Raw genomic sequence first — 20,699 nt, forward strand, 5'->3', positions numbered from 1 at the left:
CACACTGGCCTGGGAGCGACTTGGGAACCCCCATTCAGAGCTGGCAGATGTGGCCGGGGAAAAGGAAGTTTGGGATACATAACAAATTGATTCATATGCATCATATGAGGTCACAAAGGTTTGCAGAGCATCAGCAGGGTATTGATAAATTAAATGAGTTAAATCTACCCTGAAAGGGCAGAGTTTGGGAGTGGGTCTAGCTTCATGTCTAAAAACAAAATGACATTAACCAAGTAGCTTATTTTGTAGTGAAAGGCTAGAATTTAATGGGGAAAGCCACAATTTTCATAGTAGTCAAAATCAATCATTGGTATTAACTTGCTGCATTTCTTTTGAAAATAATTCCAGTTGTGACACTGTGATCTCATTTACAGTTTAGTAAATCAGGGCGGTAATGACAGCAGTGACAATGGGAAAGCACTGACTTACTACACTTGATAGAAAGAAGTCGAAAAAGCCAAACATTTATAACTTCCAAATTTGGAAAGATGCCAAATTAAAACAGACATGTAGCAAATCTAAAAGTTTAGGGAATAACATGAAAACTGTAACTACCTGCTTTGCTGATGTGACCATTGTGCTGATATGATATAAAAGTTTTTTGTTTTTTTTTTTCCCCCTCATCAAAGCTACAGATATCTGTTGTCAGCGCACAATTTGCTATTAGTGCCTACTCTTTGGAATAAACATGATGTAGCATGAAGAATTGTATTGCCCACCTTCAGTGCAAACAAACTGGTTTGGGAGGGCCCTTAATAAGGTGAATCCACCACCCAAAAATGCACCAACAAGCAGATTGGATGGTGTGTGAGGGTAGGGGCCAAGCCCAGGGATTTATTGCCTTGTTCGAGGACAATTTATTAGGCCTCCACCACAGCCTTAAATCTTAATTGAACAGTGGAAAGGTGCCATTTGTAACTCTCCCTTGCTCCACATACAGTATGAACTATGGCCATAAATCTGTAAAAGTGAATCTTTGTAGCTGAAGGGGATAAAAGAAATAAACATATCTCTCAGAAAGCACAGGTCTGCTTTACAAATGCAGGTTTGTTTGAAGTTAGCTAACAGCAGGTCAGATGGGTTCAAACAAGTGTACATACCACTCTGTGTTACTAGGTTGCTCTTGCAGTTGCATCATTCACAGAATAAAAATTCTATACATTCAGGAGGAAACTTCAGAGAGGCTACGATATGTTCTTAGGTAGGAGCAGAGGAGCAAGTCAACTGTTCATTTACGTGCATGTGCAAGTCCATGGGAGTCCATATGAGCTCTAACTTTGAATGTCTTAGGTGTCCTTTGAAGTATAAGACAGCTCTGCATCAGCTCACTGGTTCCACTTCACAGGTAGTGAATATATAGACATGGGCAACACTTGAGTCACTGACTTGTGTGTGACATTTTCTGGTTGTGTGTGCTATGTGTGAATGCGTCAAGCCTGCTCTGACATGTGTGCTCTTGCTCATGCATGAATGAATATCCAACAGTGTCTCAGTTACCTCTGTTGTCTCAGTTTCTACCTGCCTGTCTTAAGCTGGTGCACTTTCATTGTCTGGAAACACTGCATAGTCTTTGACAGAAACTTAATTCCACACGGCACACCGGAAACATGTCAAGTAGACCAGCCGCTGCCCACTTCATGCAAAGCAGAGCGAAAAAAAATGTCTTCAGTTGAGACCACTTACAAGTGAACCAAAGCTCATGAACAAAAGCCCCTTGACTCACATTATTAACTTATTCTATGTGTTTTCATGACCTCTGATCACTCTATCAGTCTTACAGCCTCCAAAGTATAACTTCATTTTACCTGAAAAAAGTACGTGCTGCTATTGAGCTTCTCTGGTCCATGAACATGAAGTCATTTACTGTATGACCTTCAAAGCAACTTTCAGTTTTCATATTTTATGTCCCTAAAACCCCTAAATATTAAATTCCTGTTGATAACAAAGCAGAGCACAGTTGTAAAGGTGCTTCTCTATGTAGTACTACCAAACAATGTAATGCACTATTTGCCAGAAGGTAGAATAAACCGCCCAAGATAAAGGAGAGCTGACTGAGGTAATTGATATTTATGCCACATGCTGTTCTTCAATTTGAGTTTTTCATAATTCAGTTGTATGTTAAGCAGTTTTTCAAATATCTTGTGATGAAATTATAAATTATTTGCACAATTTCCATCAAACAAAAATAAACTTTTTGTTCCAGGCACATTAACATTTATTAGAATCGTGATGATGATACTGTGCCATTCAGGGTAATGGACTCACTGGATCTCAGAGCAGATGGAGTGACCTCGATTTCGCTGTTGGTCTGGTAGGGCTGAAAGGCAGATGCCGAACTCATATCCATGGTGAAGGGTTCAGGACTCTGTGTGCCTGTGGAGCTGGCACTGGTACCATCACCTCCATTGTGAGGATCCTGTTCTTCATATACAGCTACAAGCTGGAGGGAGAAGTATCAATTGTGTATATTAGTGTGTGTTTTAGGGTATGGAAAGGGAACAAAATATCTTTCTTTCTACGCATGCAGCAAACATCAATTTGTATTTCATCAGTTTTGAGTGTGGACTATACTTGCATACACATAACATGTTGTGGACTATACAGTACAGGCCAATTAATTTGAATGAGAAGTTGTGTCCAAACTGTTGCCCTATACTGTATATACTGAGTATATATACTGAACCAAATCATGATTTAACTTCTTTAAACACAAGTGAACACACACACACACAACAACACTCCAGTCATGTACTGCAAGTAGTTCTGGGTTGCCAGGTTTGGCTCCCACAGCAAGCAGCTGCTCCATTCCCACAAAGGTGATACATTGCCATGTTTCCCAGGCCAGATAAGGAGAAATCCCTGCAGCATCCCATAATTATCAGTCTAACACACACTGTTCATTGCTAAAACCAAGTCAGCCAATTAACAAGAGAGAGGGAAAGTGAACCAGCAGCCTGGATTAAAAAGCAGAGCAGAAGAAACACTACCCTTTCTTCTACCGTTCACTACCCTTTCTTCTTTTACCAGGGTGAAGTAAATCAGATAGGCCAATGCTTATTTACAATATACAAGTCTTAGACTTTTTCTTTGGGAGAGAATGAATGCACGCAATCTGCAGTAGTGGAGTGGAGTTATCAGTGCCAGGTGTTTTTCATTGCCAGCACAACCTGTTACTAAACCTCTCACAAGAAGATTAACCTCTTATTCTTTCCAGACAGAGCCATTCAACAGCCCCAGCGTCAAACACACCATGCTAAACAGAACAAAAGTATGTATAGTTCAGACTTCAGTCGAGTTCCTTCTTTATGCCTTTGTGCTTCCTGCAAATCGGTTTAATGGAAGGCCATGGATGTGGAGAGAGCAACAGACAAAGAAAGCATTAATCTGTGTTGGGAGCAAACAGCTTTTCTGTATCCTGCACCGCATTCGTCTGAGGGTAAAAATAGCACAAGTGTTTTTGCATGTATTTACGGTTTTTCATCACCCCAACACAAGGAAATATGCATATAAACAAGTTTAGAAACCCCTGTTCTTCTTTTTGATGTAATTCTTATTCAGGGGATGATACTTAAGTGTGTATGTGTTTGTGTATTTGCATCTGAATTTATGCCCTTCTATTAGAATGCCCGTGTGGTTTACTGTTGTTGTAATTCACAGTGACATCTCTTATGCTGGCTTAGTGCAATTAAACTAGTTTTTTTCTTTCCTAAAATGTTTCCACGCATCCCAAAGCCATTACAGAGACGTAGAGACAAACCACATCACCAAAGGCCTCACCCATTTCACTCTAATCAGGCTTGAATACGAGCTTGAAATTATACTCCTCAGGTTGTAAGGGTTAATCAAAAATGTGCTCAGTGCACCAGTGAGGCAATCACAGAGACAATATTTGCTGGTGCTGCTAACTGTGAAGGTCTTAATCCAAGGAATCAGGCAGTATAAGGAGGTAATTTCCTGCAAGCTTTCTCATTTGCGAATGTACTACATATATCCTGGAAGACAACTCTAATTAAGGGGCATATTTACATTTAAGACTCATTTTGGAGTTGTATTGAGCTACAATATAATGTTCATTACACTGGATTGTGCTATAATATACAACAAAAGTCAAACTTGTCATTATAGCTGTTTTAATTGGTTGGGTTTTTTTATTCTATACCTTTTTTGTATGATTAGTGCACTTGAACAAACTGTGGCTCACTCTGAAGGCCTTCGTTGGTTAAATGTATTTTCCATGTCGATTTTCAGGCACAGAAAAGTCTCTCCAGCATCTTCCTCACCTATCTACATATTCAGTTTGGGTGGAAATATTGCGCATGTGCGCACACACACTTCTGTGTGATTCCCAAGTAACTTTACTTCTCTGGTAACGGAAATATGTGAACATTTTCGAAAAGTTCCATTACAAACATGACAGCTACCAAGTAAATTCACCTGTGAAGAGGAGCTGAAACACTGCCTTTTTTTCTGCCAAGCCAGTAAAACGGAGCTGCATGTTTTAAATGATGGAGTCTTCTAGTTATTCCCTCTCAAAATATAATGACTGAACGCACCGCTATAATTCTTCAAATTCTTCTTCTTCTCTTACCCAGGAGACGTCACACTGCTGTCTCCAGCTGTTAGACCTGACTGGTATATATTGCCAGATGAACGTAGTTGTCGCCAAGTTATGGTGTAAAGGATGGCAGGTCTTCATTTCTTTATCAAAGTGTGATAATTAGCCCCAATGTAATACCTGTTTCGATATCTGGTTTTGTGAGGAGATGTAAAAACCTGTTCTGAGAGTGGAGGATTTCTGTAGCTGTTTGAAGGATGAAATTGTGTTGTTAGAGCATTCTTTCAGTGACTTCGTTGATAGAATATGAACTCAGATGAGACGAAAAGGACCCAGAGGGATTTAGGCTGCCAGTGTATGTAAGCCAATGAATCATTAGTGACAAAGTAATCAGGCTTCCCATTCATATGTTGCTGGGGGTATTTAGCAGCCCAACGAGCCCTCTGCCTGCCAGCTGCCCATTTAGAGAAGTGGTGAATACTGTTGTTGGTGTCGCGGCGAAGTGTGATTCATTTTTAAATACATTCCAAATCCCTCTAATTAGGTCCACTTTGCTATGCCATGCATCCTTTCATCTGACACTCCAAAGCACTCTGTGGGTATCTGACATGTACGGCTAAACTCATCCACACACCCTTCATCTCAGAATCAAATGGGCCTGCATTTATCCTGCATTCAATATTTATGGGCTCTTGAAAGTGCTTGTCTGTCCCCTAAATCTAGAGAGACATAAAAAGTTCCCACTGTTCAGAAATCGCAAGGGCCATTCTTGAATGTTGAGTGCTGAGACATCAAACTACCTGTTAGTCTCCTAACCTATAAAATCAAATAGAAAAGGGTTAAAATGACCAAGTATTCATGTAAAGGCTTACATGACACATGAGACTGTCCCCCTTTGAAAAAGAAACCCAGTGGTTGTTTGCCACCAGGTTACTATGAAGTCTTAGTTGGGTTTAGTTGCTTGGCAGTATTTGTGCTTGTAGTAATGACAGGAGTAAAGCAGAAAGGTCTAATGATGTAATTTATAAAGCTACAGAGTCCAGGTCAGGAGGAGTTTATGTTGTTTCTATCATCAAAGTTCACCACATTGTTATTATTGTAACCATGACAATTAAAATCATGTCAGGGGGCAGGATTAACTACTTTTTTTAACCTAATTCACCATTTTTACCTACATCTCACCAAGGCATGTGTGTTGATTACCGTAATCAAGGTAAAAAGGGTAGGTGCCCCACTACCTGTATGGTCGCAGCCATACGTAACAATTGCTATAGTAACCATGACAACCATGTCCGGTACACCTGCTGTTAGAGGCACCATTTGAGGGAAATACTTATTGGTCAAATCAGAGGGTTGAAAAAAATTGCCTGTGTGATTGTTCGGTTTGGAAGAGTGCTTGTATATGTAGGCTCTGTTAATCCCTGCTGAAATAAAGACATGATAGTGTGGCTGCATTAATTAAAAAATAAATAAATAATTAAATAAAATAGCTGTGAAAGTATTCAGAATTTCCTTCAGAGAGATATGGCCTCCACATGTTGCCATAAATTCATCATGCTAAGCTTTTGCACTGATGCATATCAAATTAATGCCAGTGTGCTGTAAAAAAATAAGGAGTTTGGAATCATGTGTTCATGTATGTTATGTGTTATGACACAGAATTTGTACGTTTATAGGCGGCGGCATTTATTATAGTCGGTTGGCAATGACTAAAAACACAAACACGAACATAAACTGTGTTTGAGTCCCATAAATACATTATCATTGATACATAATGACAGGAGACTTTGGAGGGAGGGTTCATTCCTTTGGAGAGTTTAAGAAGCTCCACATGAAGCTTTCTCATTTTGGTCCCTCTGTCTCTCTATCCTGTTCTCTCACTGTGCTCTTCCGTAGTGAAGTGGGCACACTTGGCCAGAGGGAAAACTGATGCAATTCTTGCTGTTGACGGGACTGAGCTCAAGAGGCAATGCAGCGAAAGCCATCACACAAACGTTTTCCTTCCATCTGGGAATTGGTCACAGCCACTTAGAACTGAGACGATTTCACATTTTACTTTTTTTTTTTTTTAATTCTCACATTTCCCCCTGTGGCTGCTATACAGTGTCAAGTTGAATTCAGAAGTTTTTCAAAGGAAGTAAAAGTTTGCTGGCTTTTTTTTGTTTTGTTTTTGTTTTTTGTTTTTTGTTTTTTGTGTGTGTGATGCGCAGACGAGAACAGCATGGCTAATTGTCAAGGAGCGTGACAGCTGAGAATGAGGATTCAGAGCAGATAGGAGGGAGGGAGTGAAGCAGTGAAATAGAATTTTAAAGAGTCCCCAAATAACAAGATGCTACAACCTACAATAAACACACTGATATATCAAAACCAAAGGTAGAAAAGAGGAATGAGAGAAGGGAACCACATGACAGGATGTGAGTTGAGGAAATGTTCCAGTTTCCAGCCTCAGGATAAACTCTGGAGCAATTTGAAAAACCTATTTAGCTCCTACCTGCTTCAGTTGAGAGAAGCAAGGAGAAGAACTGAGTCTTATTTCATGGGCTTCTCTCTCTTCAGCGGGGAGCTACAACGTTGCTGCTGCCTTAAGCCCCTGGAGCAAGCCTGACACTCATCCACTCTCAGTCGGTTCCACTGACTGTCACAGCAGCTGCCAATCAACTGTTATCTACCTGGAAGCCTGAGGGCTGCTGGAGAAAGGCAAGGGTAGAGGAGGCAAGGAGAGACATGATGATGAAGGGGTGAGGCGAGGTGGAGGAAAGGAGAGAAAGCAAAAGGAAAGAGAGAGGGAGAGAGTCAGATGAAGCAGGGTGTTATTTGCAGCCTTGGTACAGACTGTATATGGGATTCAGCATTTCCATATCTGTAACTGAGAGAGCAGGGAGACAGGGCACTGAAAAATAAAATCTCAGGGATGCCTTTCATGTCGGACTCCTTTGATCTCCTTCTGGCTTTTGGCAGCAAGGGTGCGGTGGAAGAAGAGATGGCGAGGAAGCAGCTGAGGAAGGAATGAAGAGATGTTTTGACAACCTCTCTCAATGGCTTTTCTCTCTCTCTTTTTTTTTTTACCCTCCATCACCACCTCCACAAAACACACCCTCCACTTTCACAACCTCAGAATCTGCCAGGAAGCCTGGGCATTAGGATTGGCACCCATACAAAACAGATGTCCCAAGCATTTTCTGAACAACACCCCAGAGAACACACGACAACAGTAGTCATTGGCAGTGCCACCAGAGATGTGTAATACCTGCACTGCGACGGTCTGACGCTAATCCATATCCGCCACAGCAGCTTTTCCACAGCCGACTGGATGGGATGGGCCGACATGAGTCTACCCGCAGGAAACCTGTTCACTCAATCCACACCTTCAATTAAAGAGTACATTCTGAGGCGCACAAGGCTACATCCTGCTGTGAATATTTATTGCTGCACAAAGCAGCCCTTGAAGACAGGATTAACACGTATTCATTTGTCTTTCGGAAGTTTTCCTCTGCCCCTTTATGTCCACAAGCTAGAACTGAGTGCCTCCCTAATAAGGAGTGATTACACATAGAGAATAGACAGATAAGACATATTTATTGAGCTGCATTTGACCGCTGTGTCTCCTTCGCTTCTGCTTTTGAGGAAATGTCCCTCTCTTTCTGTCTTGAAATGAAATAAGAAGTGAATGCACTGTATGTGATATGCAAAAAGGCATGTAGATTCTCTCCTAGTGAATACAAACAAAAACATAAAGTTCAAGTTTGATCTCTCTTTCACTTAATTTATCATCATTTCACTGCAAGGGCACCACGAATATATAAGGAATAAGTTATTACAGATACAGTACCAGTGGAAGGGGTGGAAGCCACTCACTCCACCACAAATTCAAGGCATCTAAACTTGTTGAGTAATAGCCGTGAGCCATCATCCTTCATCAGCACCCATCTATCTATCACTCCAGCCATCTATCCACCCATTCATCCCTTCAAACCCCTCAACACCCCCTTCCTATCAGTCATGGATCCTATAGCCATCCAGCAAAGAGTATGATTTTTGATCATCTATTGGTTCTCAGGCCAATGGCCCCAGACTCTTTCCTGTAGAAAATTTACATACTTTTACTCATATCCTATAAAGAACGTGACCAGTGCTTGTAACTTTTTCATGACCTCGGGAACATTGCAATGATTTAACCCTCCTCCCTCTTACTGGTATCACAAAGTATTTTCAATATTTCATCCTTTCCTTCCGTCCATTATTTTTCGCACGCTGTGAGTCGGGCAAACCAACAAAGTGCTTAGTCCTGTATTTTTCCTGTTCATTACAACCATCAAATATTCAGCGAATATGTCTGAAGCACGCTGCCTTGCCATCACCAGCATTCCAAATAAGCGTCAAATGGCATCCCGCAGCACTTCAGAACATATGCATATTTCAGGTGCTGTCACATGGGGTTGATGCAATGGAAGAGTGCCCCAGTGAGACCCAAAATGATGACACACACTGCAAAGTAAATGTAATGTATAAGGATGCCGCAACACATGGAATACATCTATTCCGTTTGTAACAGCTCTATGCTGGCGAGCAGGAGGATGACTGGCTTAAAGCAATATAATCCCTAAACAAGCAGATGCAAAGTCTTTAGATTGGTTTACACTGTTGTTCTCACTAAAACATGAAGTCATCATTTCTTTCTTTCTTTATTTTCTTTCTCACAAGGCAGATTCACTGCTGGAAGATGATGAAGAAGGGTGGGGGGAAACAAGGAAGGATGGGTGTTAAAGAAAGAATAGAAAAGAGAGGCAATGAGAAAATATACAGAGCAAGCAAAGTTAAACCAGATTAGAAACTTAAAAACCATTATAAATCTATTCAGTTCTTGACCTGCCTTTGAAGATTTCATCCTGTATCGAAGGAAATTAACTCACACATACTGGGATTCTCTGTGCGAGCACTACCTACGCAGTGCTGACAGAGAGGAAAATCCCTACTACACCCCCCTCAAACTCTGTCATGTATATTAATACCCTATAACCTACGGTCACATGTACAATTCAAGTCTATTCAATCACAGCTAATGCATAACATGCCTCCTTTTAAATCTTATAGAAGACCCTTTGCGGTTTGCAGTTTTCCAAATGACGGGAGGAAGAAGATAGGAGATATTTAGGCAGCGTGTCCATGACAAAGCAGGAAATATGATGAGCATCTCTTGACCTTGATGGGCAAAATTACCATCACCTGACATCATCACCTGACACTAATTATCAATGAGCAGGTAGGTGAAATAATGTTGAGATAACCTTGTTCCATCAATGCATTGTCATCTATAAATGTAATCATATTAATTATCACATTCAATTCAAGGTCTGCAGACATTTATTCATTTGCGCTTTCAGCTCACTTTGAGCCACAGCTTTCACAGGTACAGTGTCAAATATTCCTCATCCATGTTTTTAATGGACATCATACCTTTATTTTAAATGCACAGAAACACAGGCTGTACCCAGAACAGTATTTGATTAGTGCATCCTCCATTGATTTTCATGCCACCATGTATTCATTTTGCTGTCTAAACAGAGTTGCTGGGGGCACCTTGAGGCGTTTCACCCTCAAACTAGTCTTAAAGAAATCTAATCAATGCAATGAACCTATCTGCTCCCACAGTCTTCATCCAGCCTACCCTCACTATGCTGCACACCCAATCTAATAATGCCTTGCCTCCCAGCCTTGATTCTCATGCAAAGCAACAACTAGAGAGTGTGTCTAGGGGCTCAGCTCCAAAAATGATACACACACAAATAGGAGTATTTCAGTTCACCCTCCCACCCATACTCACACAAACTGCAAATACACAAAAAAGCACAAAAAGTCACAGTATTGTATATTAGTATTCCATTGCCAAGGTGATGGAATTTGAAAAAAACTCATATTCTAACAGTGCCTTTCAGAGGGAAGTGCCCTTCAATCTTTCATTGGTTATGCACAAAGCCAGGAGAGTAATTAAAAAGTCCATATTCAGGAACCTTGGCACATAGAGAGAGAGTGGGCCAAAAGCAAAAAATAAATAAATAAATAAATAAATAAAAAATAGGGAAGTCTTCAAGAATTTAAGGCCTCCCTGGTGGAGAGAGACAGAGGAACGTGGAGAAGAAAGAGTAGAGCAGACAGACAGAGAGGCGCCTTGACAAGGCCATATATCCTCTGCGGTGCAGGCAGATGGAAATCAGGTGTTTCATTGGTTTAACAAGGCCTATTACTAATCAGAGCCACTTAAGCTTCAGGTTGTCATCTATTGCCATTCCTTCATAACTATTATCTATTTAATAGTATTTTTGAAAAGACTAAGGGAAAAACACTTCTTTGATTTGTAGAGGATGACACCAAAATCTTATGTGCACAAAAAGTCATGAGAAAACTTTATTGAGCCATTCCTTGAATTCATGAACAGTTGTTTAAACTGATTAACTAATTAACTAATATATATAAAGATAAAAAGTAACTATCAATATGAAAAAGGGAATTATTATCTATTATGTTCAGCTCAGAGCTTTGAGATGGTCATTACAATTTTGTTCATCCTCCTGGGTGGACTTTGCCCCAGGTGCTCCCAGGTGAGCTGCCTAAGAGCCTGGGGCCATGCAACAACAGCAGAGGCCGTATGTATGCAGACACGGTTCATATTCAAAGGAAAGCACTTTGAACTCAAGTGTAATAGATAAAGACATTATTTATGTTGTGTGTGTGCATTTGTGTATGTATGTATCTTCTACCACTAATCCATTGCGGGGGGTAATGATGTTGAATAAAACTAAATAAAAACTATTTGATAAAAGACACAAAATAAAAAATAAATGAAAATTGCCTGTCAAAATCAACTCTGGTTATAGAGTTTTTGCTTTGGTTCTCACCAATTTGCGTGATATTTACAAGTACCTAAAGTCAGATTTAATTTTCAATCAACACTGAGAAATAAAATGTATATGGAAGCAATTACTCTGTTTTCATTGGACACAGTGAGGGAAGATGAGCACACCAGCTGTTTACTCCCCATTTTTTCAGAGAAGGGCCAAAACTGAGGGAAAGGGGTTCCTTTGGTACACCCAGGGTCCCAAAAACACACACACGTCTGTTTAACATATTCCTGCCTAATATCTGAGCAACTGCCAGTGTTAGGCCACCAAGGGAGCTTCTCTATTAGCCTGCAAGTTGCAAGACTGTTTGAGTACAACAGCTAACCAGCCAGTCAGCTAGTCAACCATTCAGCCACTTGTCTATCCGTAGGCTGTGAGCCAGTGGAGTGTTCAGTGAGTCAGTAAACCAAGCAGTGACCCAGCCATCCAGTAAGGAGATGGCCAAGTGGAGCTGAACCGCCCACTGATAGCACCAAATTCAGCAGAGGCAGCAACATCTGCGACACACACTTCTACACATGCCTAAGAAAGAACACACAAACTGGCCAGTGGGCCAGTCTACTGTCATTATCTGCCATCTGCAGGCCTGAGTGGCTTCAGCCCTGGAGGGAAAGCAGATGAAGAGGGGAGGTTGTGAAGCTGTGAGAGAGGTCATTTGTCTCCTCTGTCCAATGTGTGTGTCACAGACAAACAATATCAGAGGTGACACACATTTGTGCACACATTGGAGCACACAAGAACACAACAAAGCTGTAGTTTTGTGAAGGAACACATGGGCTTTGCAGTGTGAGAGAGAGGAGTACATCAGGCACAACAGATTACAAAACAGCAATTACAGCAGTGTGCTCAACAAGAACAACCTGACAGACAAAACCCTATCCCAAGTGTGTGTGTGTGAGTCTGTGCATGAAGTGTTTACAGATGCTCCACACATAGAGCACAACTCTTTAAACAAACGCGGGTGCTAATGACAAAAATGAACACTGCCCCGCTAACTGCTGCCACTAATGGTGAGAAACATGATGAGTGCTTCCACTGTGGTGCACTGCATCTCAAGAGGAAAGGATCTTAGTGTATGTTTCAGTCACAGACACGTATGGAAATCTGTGGCCATCTAAATCTGCAGGGAGGGATCAGACATTGTGATCAAAACACATTTGATGTCAGGGACGTACGTGGATTAAAGAAAAATGTACAGTAAAAGCAGAGGAGCAGCTCTTCCTCAGGTGACTGAGATGAATCTATGCCAGCAACAGCAGTCTGTCCACAGTTACATAGAGAGGGATAATACGGCAGGGCTGTAGTGTAAAAACCTCATGATGGATGTGTAAAAAAGTGATATGGTCAGAAAAGTGACCCTTTGCCGTGTTAAAGTACAGCCCTGAATACCCAAAACCCACAGCAAGGGGGATTCCAGTGAACCTGTTCTGCTGTGGGGGGCATTTTGCATCCATACTTTTTGTGGCTTTTTCCAGGAGGAACTAATCATGATCACTCAAAAGTATGTTTTGTATGAAAATTATATGACTCAAATAGGAAGGTCACAAGTTCAGTTCCTTTCTGTGTGGAGTTAGCATGCTTAAAGACATTCATGTCTGGGTTAACTGGCGACTCTAAATTTTCTGTAGGTCTGAGTGTGAGTGTTTTTTTGTCTCTGACTGTCTCTGTGTGTTGGCCCTGTGATGGACTGGTGACCTGTCCAGGGTGTACCCCATCATCACCCAATGTGAGCTGGGATCGGCTCCAGCACCACCCGCGACCCGGAAATGGATAAGCTGTCTAAGATAAATGAATGAATGACTCATATACTGATGCTTTTGCTGTCCTGGATTTAAAGCCAGCTGAACATCTATTGGTGTTCTGGTGGCAGCAACTTCACAGTTGTTGTTTTTTTTTTTTTTTTTTGTAAAAAAACTATTCTGATTTAACATTTGTGAAGAGCAGTGAGTTCATTTGCTGAGGCATCTTCTTTTCCATGTTGTTTCTTTGGCAGTAGCCAATAGAATCACTCCATTATGCTCAGGCCCTCTCTGGCACTAAGGCTCTAGAGATGTACGTATTAGGTTGTATTGCAGTTAGTGTCATGTGGAGGCAGATCAAAATACAGTCCAAGACATGCACACATCTTTTAGAGGGGACACTCTTTAGAAGCCACTGTAAGTCTGAGGTCTCAGGAAGAAGCAGAAATACACAGTGAGTGAGGGCCAGAGAGAGCTGGGTCCCTGCACTTGGTCTGAGTGTCAAAAAATACTACATCAGAGTGTGGCTCATTTCAAAAACAAAACAGATCAGAGGCATACGTGCCGAAAATCAACTGGCAGCTTCTGTCAACACAGCTGACAACACTGACAGCTTAGACTAAAATGTACTTTAATCGCTTAAAATGTATTCAGCCTAAAAAAAAAATGTGAAAACCAAACTGACGGCAGTTATGATACATGACAAGGCTGCTCATTCATGATTAGGGCACTAAACTTGCGAATCTAAAGTAAATTTTGTTCTTTATATTGTTATTTAATCACAAAGTGTGTAATATTCCTATCTGCTCCGTCTCCTAACGCCCCTCTGTAAACAGGCCCTCCCCTTCATTCTCTTTCCCTGCTAAGTTTGTGTCTTAGCAGTGCAGCTTGTGCCCTCTAATGCATGTCACTCTCCAAGTACCTTGCCGTCATTCACCTATATATGCTGAAACAGTCGGCACTGAGTTGATGTTGTACCAAAATCTGGCTGCAGGTCTTTTGAAAGCCTCACTCTTAGTCTTTCCCACTCGGACTGGAAAGGTGAAAAACCAGTTCTGTTAGTTACAGTGTACCGTCCACCTGGTCCGTACTCAGAATTCCTATCTGAGTTTTCTGAGTTTATATCAGAGTTAGTACTCAGTACAGATAAAATCATTATCCTGGGAGATTTCAATATACATGTTGATGTAGAAAGCGACAGCCTTAGTTCTGGGTTTCTTTCCCTACTAGACTCAATTGGCTTTTCCCAGCATGTGAATGAACCCACTCACTTTTACAATCATATCCTTGATCTTGTTCTAACTTATGGCATTGAAATTGACAAGCTAACAGTTCTTCCCCAAAATTATCTCCTGCCTGACCATTACCTCATTACATGTGAGTTTACTTTAATGGGCTCCACAGCACTTAGGAATAAATTCAGCTATAGAAGATGTTTATCTGAAGCTGCTGTGGCTAAATTTAAAGAGAACATTCGGTCATCATTCCCAACAATTGCATATCTAAAATCAAATGAGGATTTCTCCCATACACAGGTTGATGACTTTGTGACTAGCACTTTGGCCACACTGCATTCGAATCTCTCAAAAAGAAAGTATTCAATCTGAGGAGACTGGCTCCCTGGTATAATTCCCAAATCCGTGCCTTAAAGCAGACATCAAGGAAATTAGAAAGAAATTGGCGTTCCAGTAAGTCAGAAGAGTCTCACAGAGCCTGGAAAGACAGCCTAAAAACATATAAAAAAGCTCTCCGCAGTGCTAGAAGTTCATATTACTCAGCACTCATAGAAGAAAACAAGAACAACCCCAGGTTTCTCTTCAGCACTGTAGCCAGGCTGACAGAGAGCCATAGCTCAGTTGAACCAGTGATCCCCTTAGCTCTAAGCAGTGATGATTTTATTAACTTTTTTACAGATAAAATTCTCACAATCAGAGAAAGAATTTATCAGCTCTTGCCTACGTTAGATAAAAATCTCCTACTGAATACAGCAACTCCAGTAAGTAAAATATAGAGTAGAATTCAAAATCCTTCTTTTAACGTATAAAGCTCTTAATGGCCAAGCTCCATCGTATCTCAGAGAGCTCATAGTTCCTTACTGTCCTAGCAGGCCACTCCGCTCTCTAGATGGAGGTTTACTTGTGGTTCCTAGAGTCTCCAAGAGTAAATCTGGAGGCAGATCGTTCAGTTATCAGGCTCCTCTTCTATGGAACCAACTCCCAGCATCGGTCCGGGGGGCGGACTCTTTAGTAATTTTCAAGACCAGGCTTAAAACTTTCCTGTATAACAGAGCTTATAGTTAAAAAGTTAAAGTCCTCTACTCTTTAGCTATGCTGCTGTAGGCCTAGGCTGCTGGGGGAAGGACTGAGCTTCTCTCTCTCTCTCTCTCTCTCTCTCTCTCTCTCTCTCTCTCTCTCTCTCTCTCTCTCGCTCTCTGTCTCTCCCTGTCACCCTCTCTCCCTCTTTCTCTCTAACTCCCTCCTTGCATGCGCTGATAAAAACCATCCTTCTTAAAAAAAAAAAAAAAAAAAACAAACAGCTTCACCCAGTTCTAAGCATTTATACTGCATTTACTAACCATGTTCTGCCAAAGTCTCTGTCTCTCCCAGTTCCTCTCCTCTCTCTCCCTGTCCTCATCCTGCAGGTGGTGACTCATCTCCATCCCATGTTCCTGCAACACCTGCTGGTCGCATATAGCATGAATTCTGTATTACAGCTCAACTCCATGAACTTCATGCAACAACATGTTCCTGCCTACACCCCCCCCCCCCCCTCCAATGCCTGCCTGCCTGTCTCTCTCTCTCTCTCTCTCTCTCTCTCAACCCAACCAGTCGAGGCAGATGGCCGCCCCCCCTGAGCCTGGTTCTGCTCGAGGTTTCTGCCTCTTAAAGGAAGTTTTTCCTTGCCACTGTTGCCAAGTGCTTGCTCATCGGGGGATCTGTTGGGTCTCTTTAAATAAATTTATAAAGAGTTTGGTCTAGACCTGCTCTATATGTAAAGTGCCTTGATGTAACTTTGTTATGATTTGGCGCTATACAAATAAATCTGATTTGATTTGATTTGAACTCCTGAATCAGCTGCGACGCCTCTTTTACATCTGGAATCATTCTCACCTCTGAATCTCTCAGAGCCAGCTTATATAGTTTCATCATTTTCATCCAGACCGTCAACATGTCTATTAGACCCAGTACCAACTATCCTCTTTAAAGAGATCTTTTTTTTTAATTGAGCCGTTCATTCTAGATTTGGTTAATCTGACTTTATTTCTGGGTTATGTACCTCAGGCACTTAAGACCGCGGTCATCAAACCCCAGCTTAAAAAACCTAATCTTGATCCAGATGTTTTGGCAAACTATAGACCCATATCGAACCTTCCACTTATTTCTAAAATCATTGAGAAAGCTGTAGCAAAACAACTACACGAGCATCTGGATGGGAACAGTTTGTTTGAAGAGTTTCAGTCAGGATTTAGAGCCCATCATAGCACAGAAACAGCGCTGGTTAAAGTCTCCAATGACATTCTATTGGCTTCAGACAATGGATCATCCTCCATACTTCTCCTTCTAGATCTTAGTGCTGCATTCAACACCATAGATCATAATATTTTACTACAGAGACTGGAACATGAAATTGGAATTAAAGGAACTGCACTAAGGTGGTTCAAATCCTACTTATCAGATAGACATCAGTTTGTTCATGTAAACAACAGCTCCTCCTCATGTACTGTAGTCAATCATGGAGTCCCGCAGGGTTCCATAATTGGACCAATCCTCTTTACGCTTTATCTGCTTCCTCTAGGCAACATTATCAGGAAACACAGCATCAACTTCCACTGCTACGCAGATGATACTCAGCTGTACCTATCAATGAAGCCAAATGAAGTCACTCAGATAGTCAGACTGCAGGCATGTCGTGAAGACATAAAAGTCTGGTTGACTGGAAATTTTTTACTTCTCAACTCTGACAAAACAGAAGTTATTGTACTCGGTCATAAGCACCTCAGAAAAATACTATCTAATCATCTCATCAGTCTGGATGGCATTACTTTGGCTTCCAGCTCCGCTGTAAGAAACCTTGGAGTAATTTTTGACCAGGACATGTCCTTTGTCCCTCACATAAAACAAGTTAGCCGCGCAGCTTTCTTCTACCTGAGAAACATTAGGAAAATCAGAAACATCCTTTCTCAGGATGATGCAGAAAAACTAGTCCATGCATTTGTAACTTCTAGGCTGGACTACTGTAACTAATTACTATCTGGATGTCCAAACAAATCTCTAAAAGGCCTTCAGTTAATTCAGAACGCTGCTGCACGAATATTAACAGGAACTAGGAAAAGAGATCATATCTCTCCTGTGTTAGCTGCTCTTCACTGGCTGCCAGTAAAATATATGAGTAGAATTCAAAATCCTTTTTTTAACATATAAAGCTCTTAATGCCAAAGCTCTATCATATCTCAGAGATATGATGGAGCATATAGTTCCATAGTTCCTTATTGTCCTAGCACGCCACTCCGCTCTCTAGATGGAGGTTTACTTGTGGTTCCTAGAGTCTCCAAGAGTAAATCTGGAGGCAGATCGTTCAGTTATCAGGCTCCTCTTCTATGGAACCAACTCCCAGTATCGGTTCCGGGGGGCGGACTCTTTAGTAATTTTCAAGACCAGGCTTAAAACTTTCCTGTATGACAGAGCTTATAGTTAAAAAGTTAAAGTCCTCTTTAGCTATGCTGCTGTAGGCCTAGGCTGCTGAGGGAAGGACTGAGCTTCTCTCTCTCCCCCTCTCCCTCTTTCTCTCTCCCTCCGTCTCGCTCGCTCTCCTTTCCTCCCCCCTTGCATGCGTTGATAAGAACCATCCTTCTTAAAAAACTGTTTCACCCAGTTCTAAGCATTTATACTACATTTACTAACCATGTTCTGCCAAAGTCTCTGTCTCTCCCAGTTACTCTCCTCTCTCTCCCTGTCCTCATCCTGCAGGTGGTGACTCATCGCCATCCCATGTTCCTGCAACACCAGCTGGTCCCATATAGCATGAATTCTGTATTAGAGCTCAACTGCATGAACTTCATGCAGCAAAATGTTCCTGCATACATCTCCCCTCTCCAATGCCTATTTCACTCTCTCTCTCTCACTCTCTCTCTCCCACTCTCAACCCAGCCAGTCGAGGCAGATGGCTGGCCCCCCTGAGCCTGGTTCTGCTCGAGGTTTCTGCCTCTTAAAGGAAGTTTTTCCTTGCCACTGTTGCCAAGTGCTTGCTCATCGGGGGATCTGTTGTGTCTCTTTAAATAAATTTATAAAGAGTTTGGTCTAGACCTGCTCTATATGTAAAGTGCCTTGATGTAACTTTGTTATGATTTGGCGCTATACAAATAAATCTGATTTGATTTGATTTGATTTGACTCTCTTTCTTTGAAAATCAGGTTTGACACACATGCGGTCACTCAGATTTTAAGCTAAGACTGTGTGTTTATTTTCCACATCTGCAGATCTAGTGTATGGACAGGTCAGTGTTCAGATGGTCTGTATTTTTAGATGTGTTCCTATTAAAGAACAATAAATCTACAGCATGACTCTGGAGCTTCTAAATGACTCTAGCAGCTAAAGGAGCTCTGTGCTGTTACAACAGTCAGTAACTCAAACAAATGGCTCTGTACACTCAGTGTTAGAGAAGGGACACAAGGACACAGACCATCCCACCCTGTGCATAATGGGAGGTTACATGTCGGGGTGGGGATGTATGTCTGGGGAGTGCTGCTGAACTCCCGTAACCTCAATTATTCAACATTAGGCTCCACTATTGATTTCCTGTTGGATCGACTTACTGAGTCCTGAGCATTGGGACAGTGTCATGCTATAGCCTTGCCTGAGAGGGATCTTTAAGAAAGGATGGATAGATGGGAGTCTGTTAGAGGGACAGAGAAAAGAGATACAGAACCACAGCTGGAGAGGAGGCTGTAATTAAAGAAACCCCTTATCAAGGCGGTGATGGATGAAGATGTCACAGCCTAGTGGGCTAGTTAGTTAGCATGACGTGCAGCGACTAGTTAGTTTGACTCTGCAACCTTGGGGAGGGAAGTCGACATTGCACAGAGGCCACAGGGTTCCCATGACTGGAGCTCCAACAATATTTATGTTTGAAAGGGAAACGCAGCGGCTGTCAGATATGCACGGGAAGACTAATTGGTTGAGGATATGGACTATTATTACTGATGTTGAGGTTTTGGGGGAGTTGAGCCATTTTCTCAAGCGTCAGTCAGTGCCCAAGCTGACCTCAGTCAGAACAAATAACATAATTATGCTGGGCAAAGTCACCGACAATATTTCTCACACCAGCTGTGTAAACAAGTGACAAGCCGACAACATGAGAAAACAACTCCACAGTGATAAAAGAATATTTCCCTCTCCCTTTTCCCTCCCCAGGTCTAAATGTGCTCAAATGTAGGTCTTTCTTCCTGTGTCTATACCTGTCTGCATGCTCTGACGTGGGTCAGGTTCCAAATGAAGCAGATGGCAAGAGGTGCTTTTCTGCAGTTTCTCCTTGGCCCAACCTTGAGAAGCTGTAGTGGGCTGAGCAAAACATGGAGTGGGATTTGAGGTTGCAGACTGGAGGGGGCAAAGCCAAAGGCCCGAGGCTGGAATTGCGCATGCTGTTTCAAGCCAGCTGAGGTAGATGAGGAGTTCTGAAGCGTTGGAAGAGCTGAAAAACTGCTGCAGTGAGGAGAATCTTTTGACTCAGTCTTCCGTTAAATTTCATAATCTCACTTCTCTACACCTGGTAAACAAAAAGAAAGTTTCTGATGCAAAACAATTCATTTTAACAAGTTGGGATTTGATAAAATTGTGATAAGAAAAATATATACAGTATCATCATACTTGTGGAGTGACTATTTCAGTTCTGTTTCTGTTGTTCAAAAGTATGTGCAAAAGTTAAATAATCTGTTTTTCTTTGATTCACCATGAAATGCTGTTTCACACAAATTCTCTTGTGCTTCAGTACATCTAAAAAGATTGAGTGTAGATGTGTTTCAGAATTTTGGAATAATACAAATCTGTAGCATATTATATGGAGACTTAGGGAATATAATGCTTATTGGAGGCTGGAAATAGTGAAAATAGAAAATAATTTGTTAAAATGTATGGTGTTTTTAATTGTTGCTAATGGAGTACATAGTTAGAGGGCATGTTTTACTCTACATGACATAAACTTAACAGAAATGATCTCATGATTTTGAAATGTGCTGGCTCTTGTCTTGTCGATATTTTCAGGGAGTGTGGTGGAGGTGTGTTTGCAGGAATCAACAGGGCTGGGGCACTGGCAGTGAGTAGTTAGCTGACTGCAATTCAGCTCTACTTCTTAATCAGCGTTTAATTGGCAGTGTTGACAAGTCCAGGCCATAGGGCAGACCACAGAGACTGTTTACTGCTGTCTCCTCTCCTCTCCTCTCTGCAAATTAAAGCAAAGCTAACCCTCTCCAGACACACACGTCTGTGTATCTACCGGTTTTGACCTGGGTTCATA

The 20,699-nt window shown here is 41.6% G+C and overlaps 1 protein-coding gene across 1 annotated transcript in view; it reads right to left on the reverse strand.

Annotated features, from left to right (window-relative positions):
• LOC115061381 (partitioning defective 3 homolog) overlaps positions 1 to 20,699 on the reverse strand; it is a 344,220-nt gene that overhangs the window by 232,751 nt on the left and 90,770 nt on the right. The window contains exon 3 of the mRNA XM_029529689.1: positions 2,266 to 2,440. Within this exon, the coding sequence (XP_029385549.1) occupies positions 2,266 to 2,440 (175 nt within the window). The remainder of the gene's footprint in view (positions 1 to 2,265; positions 2,441 to 20,699) is intronic.

The sequence above is a fragment of the Echeneis naucrates genome, chromosome 20 (assembly GCF_900963305.1).
Source record: "Echeneis naucrates chromosome 20, fEcheNa1.1, whole genome shotgun sequence".
In the NCBI taxonomy this organism is placed as follows: domain Eukaryota; kingdom Metazoa; phylum Chordata; class Actinopteri; order Carangiformes; family Echeneidae; genus Echeneis; species Echeneis naucrates.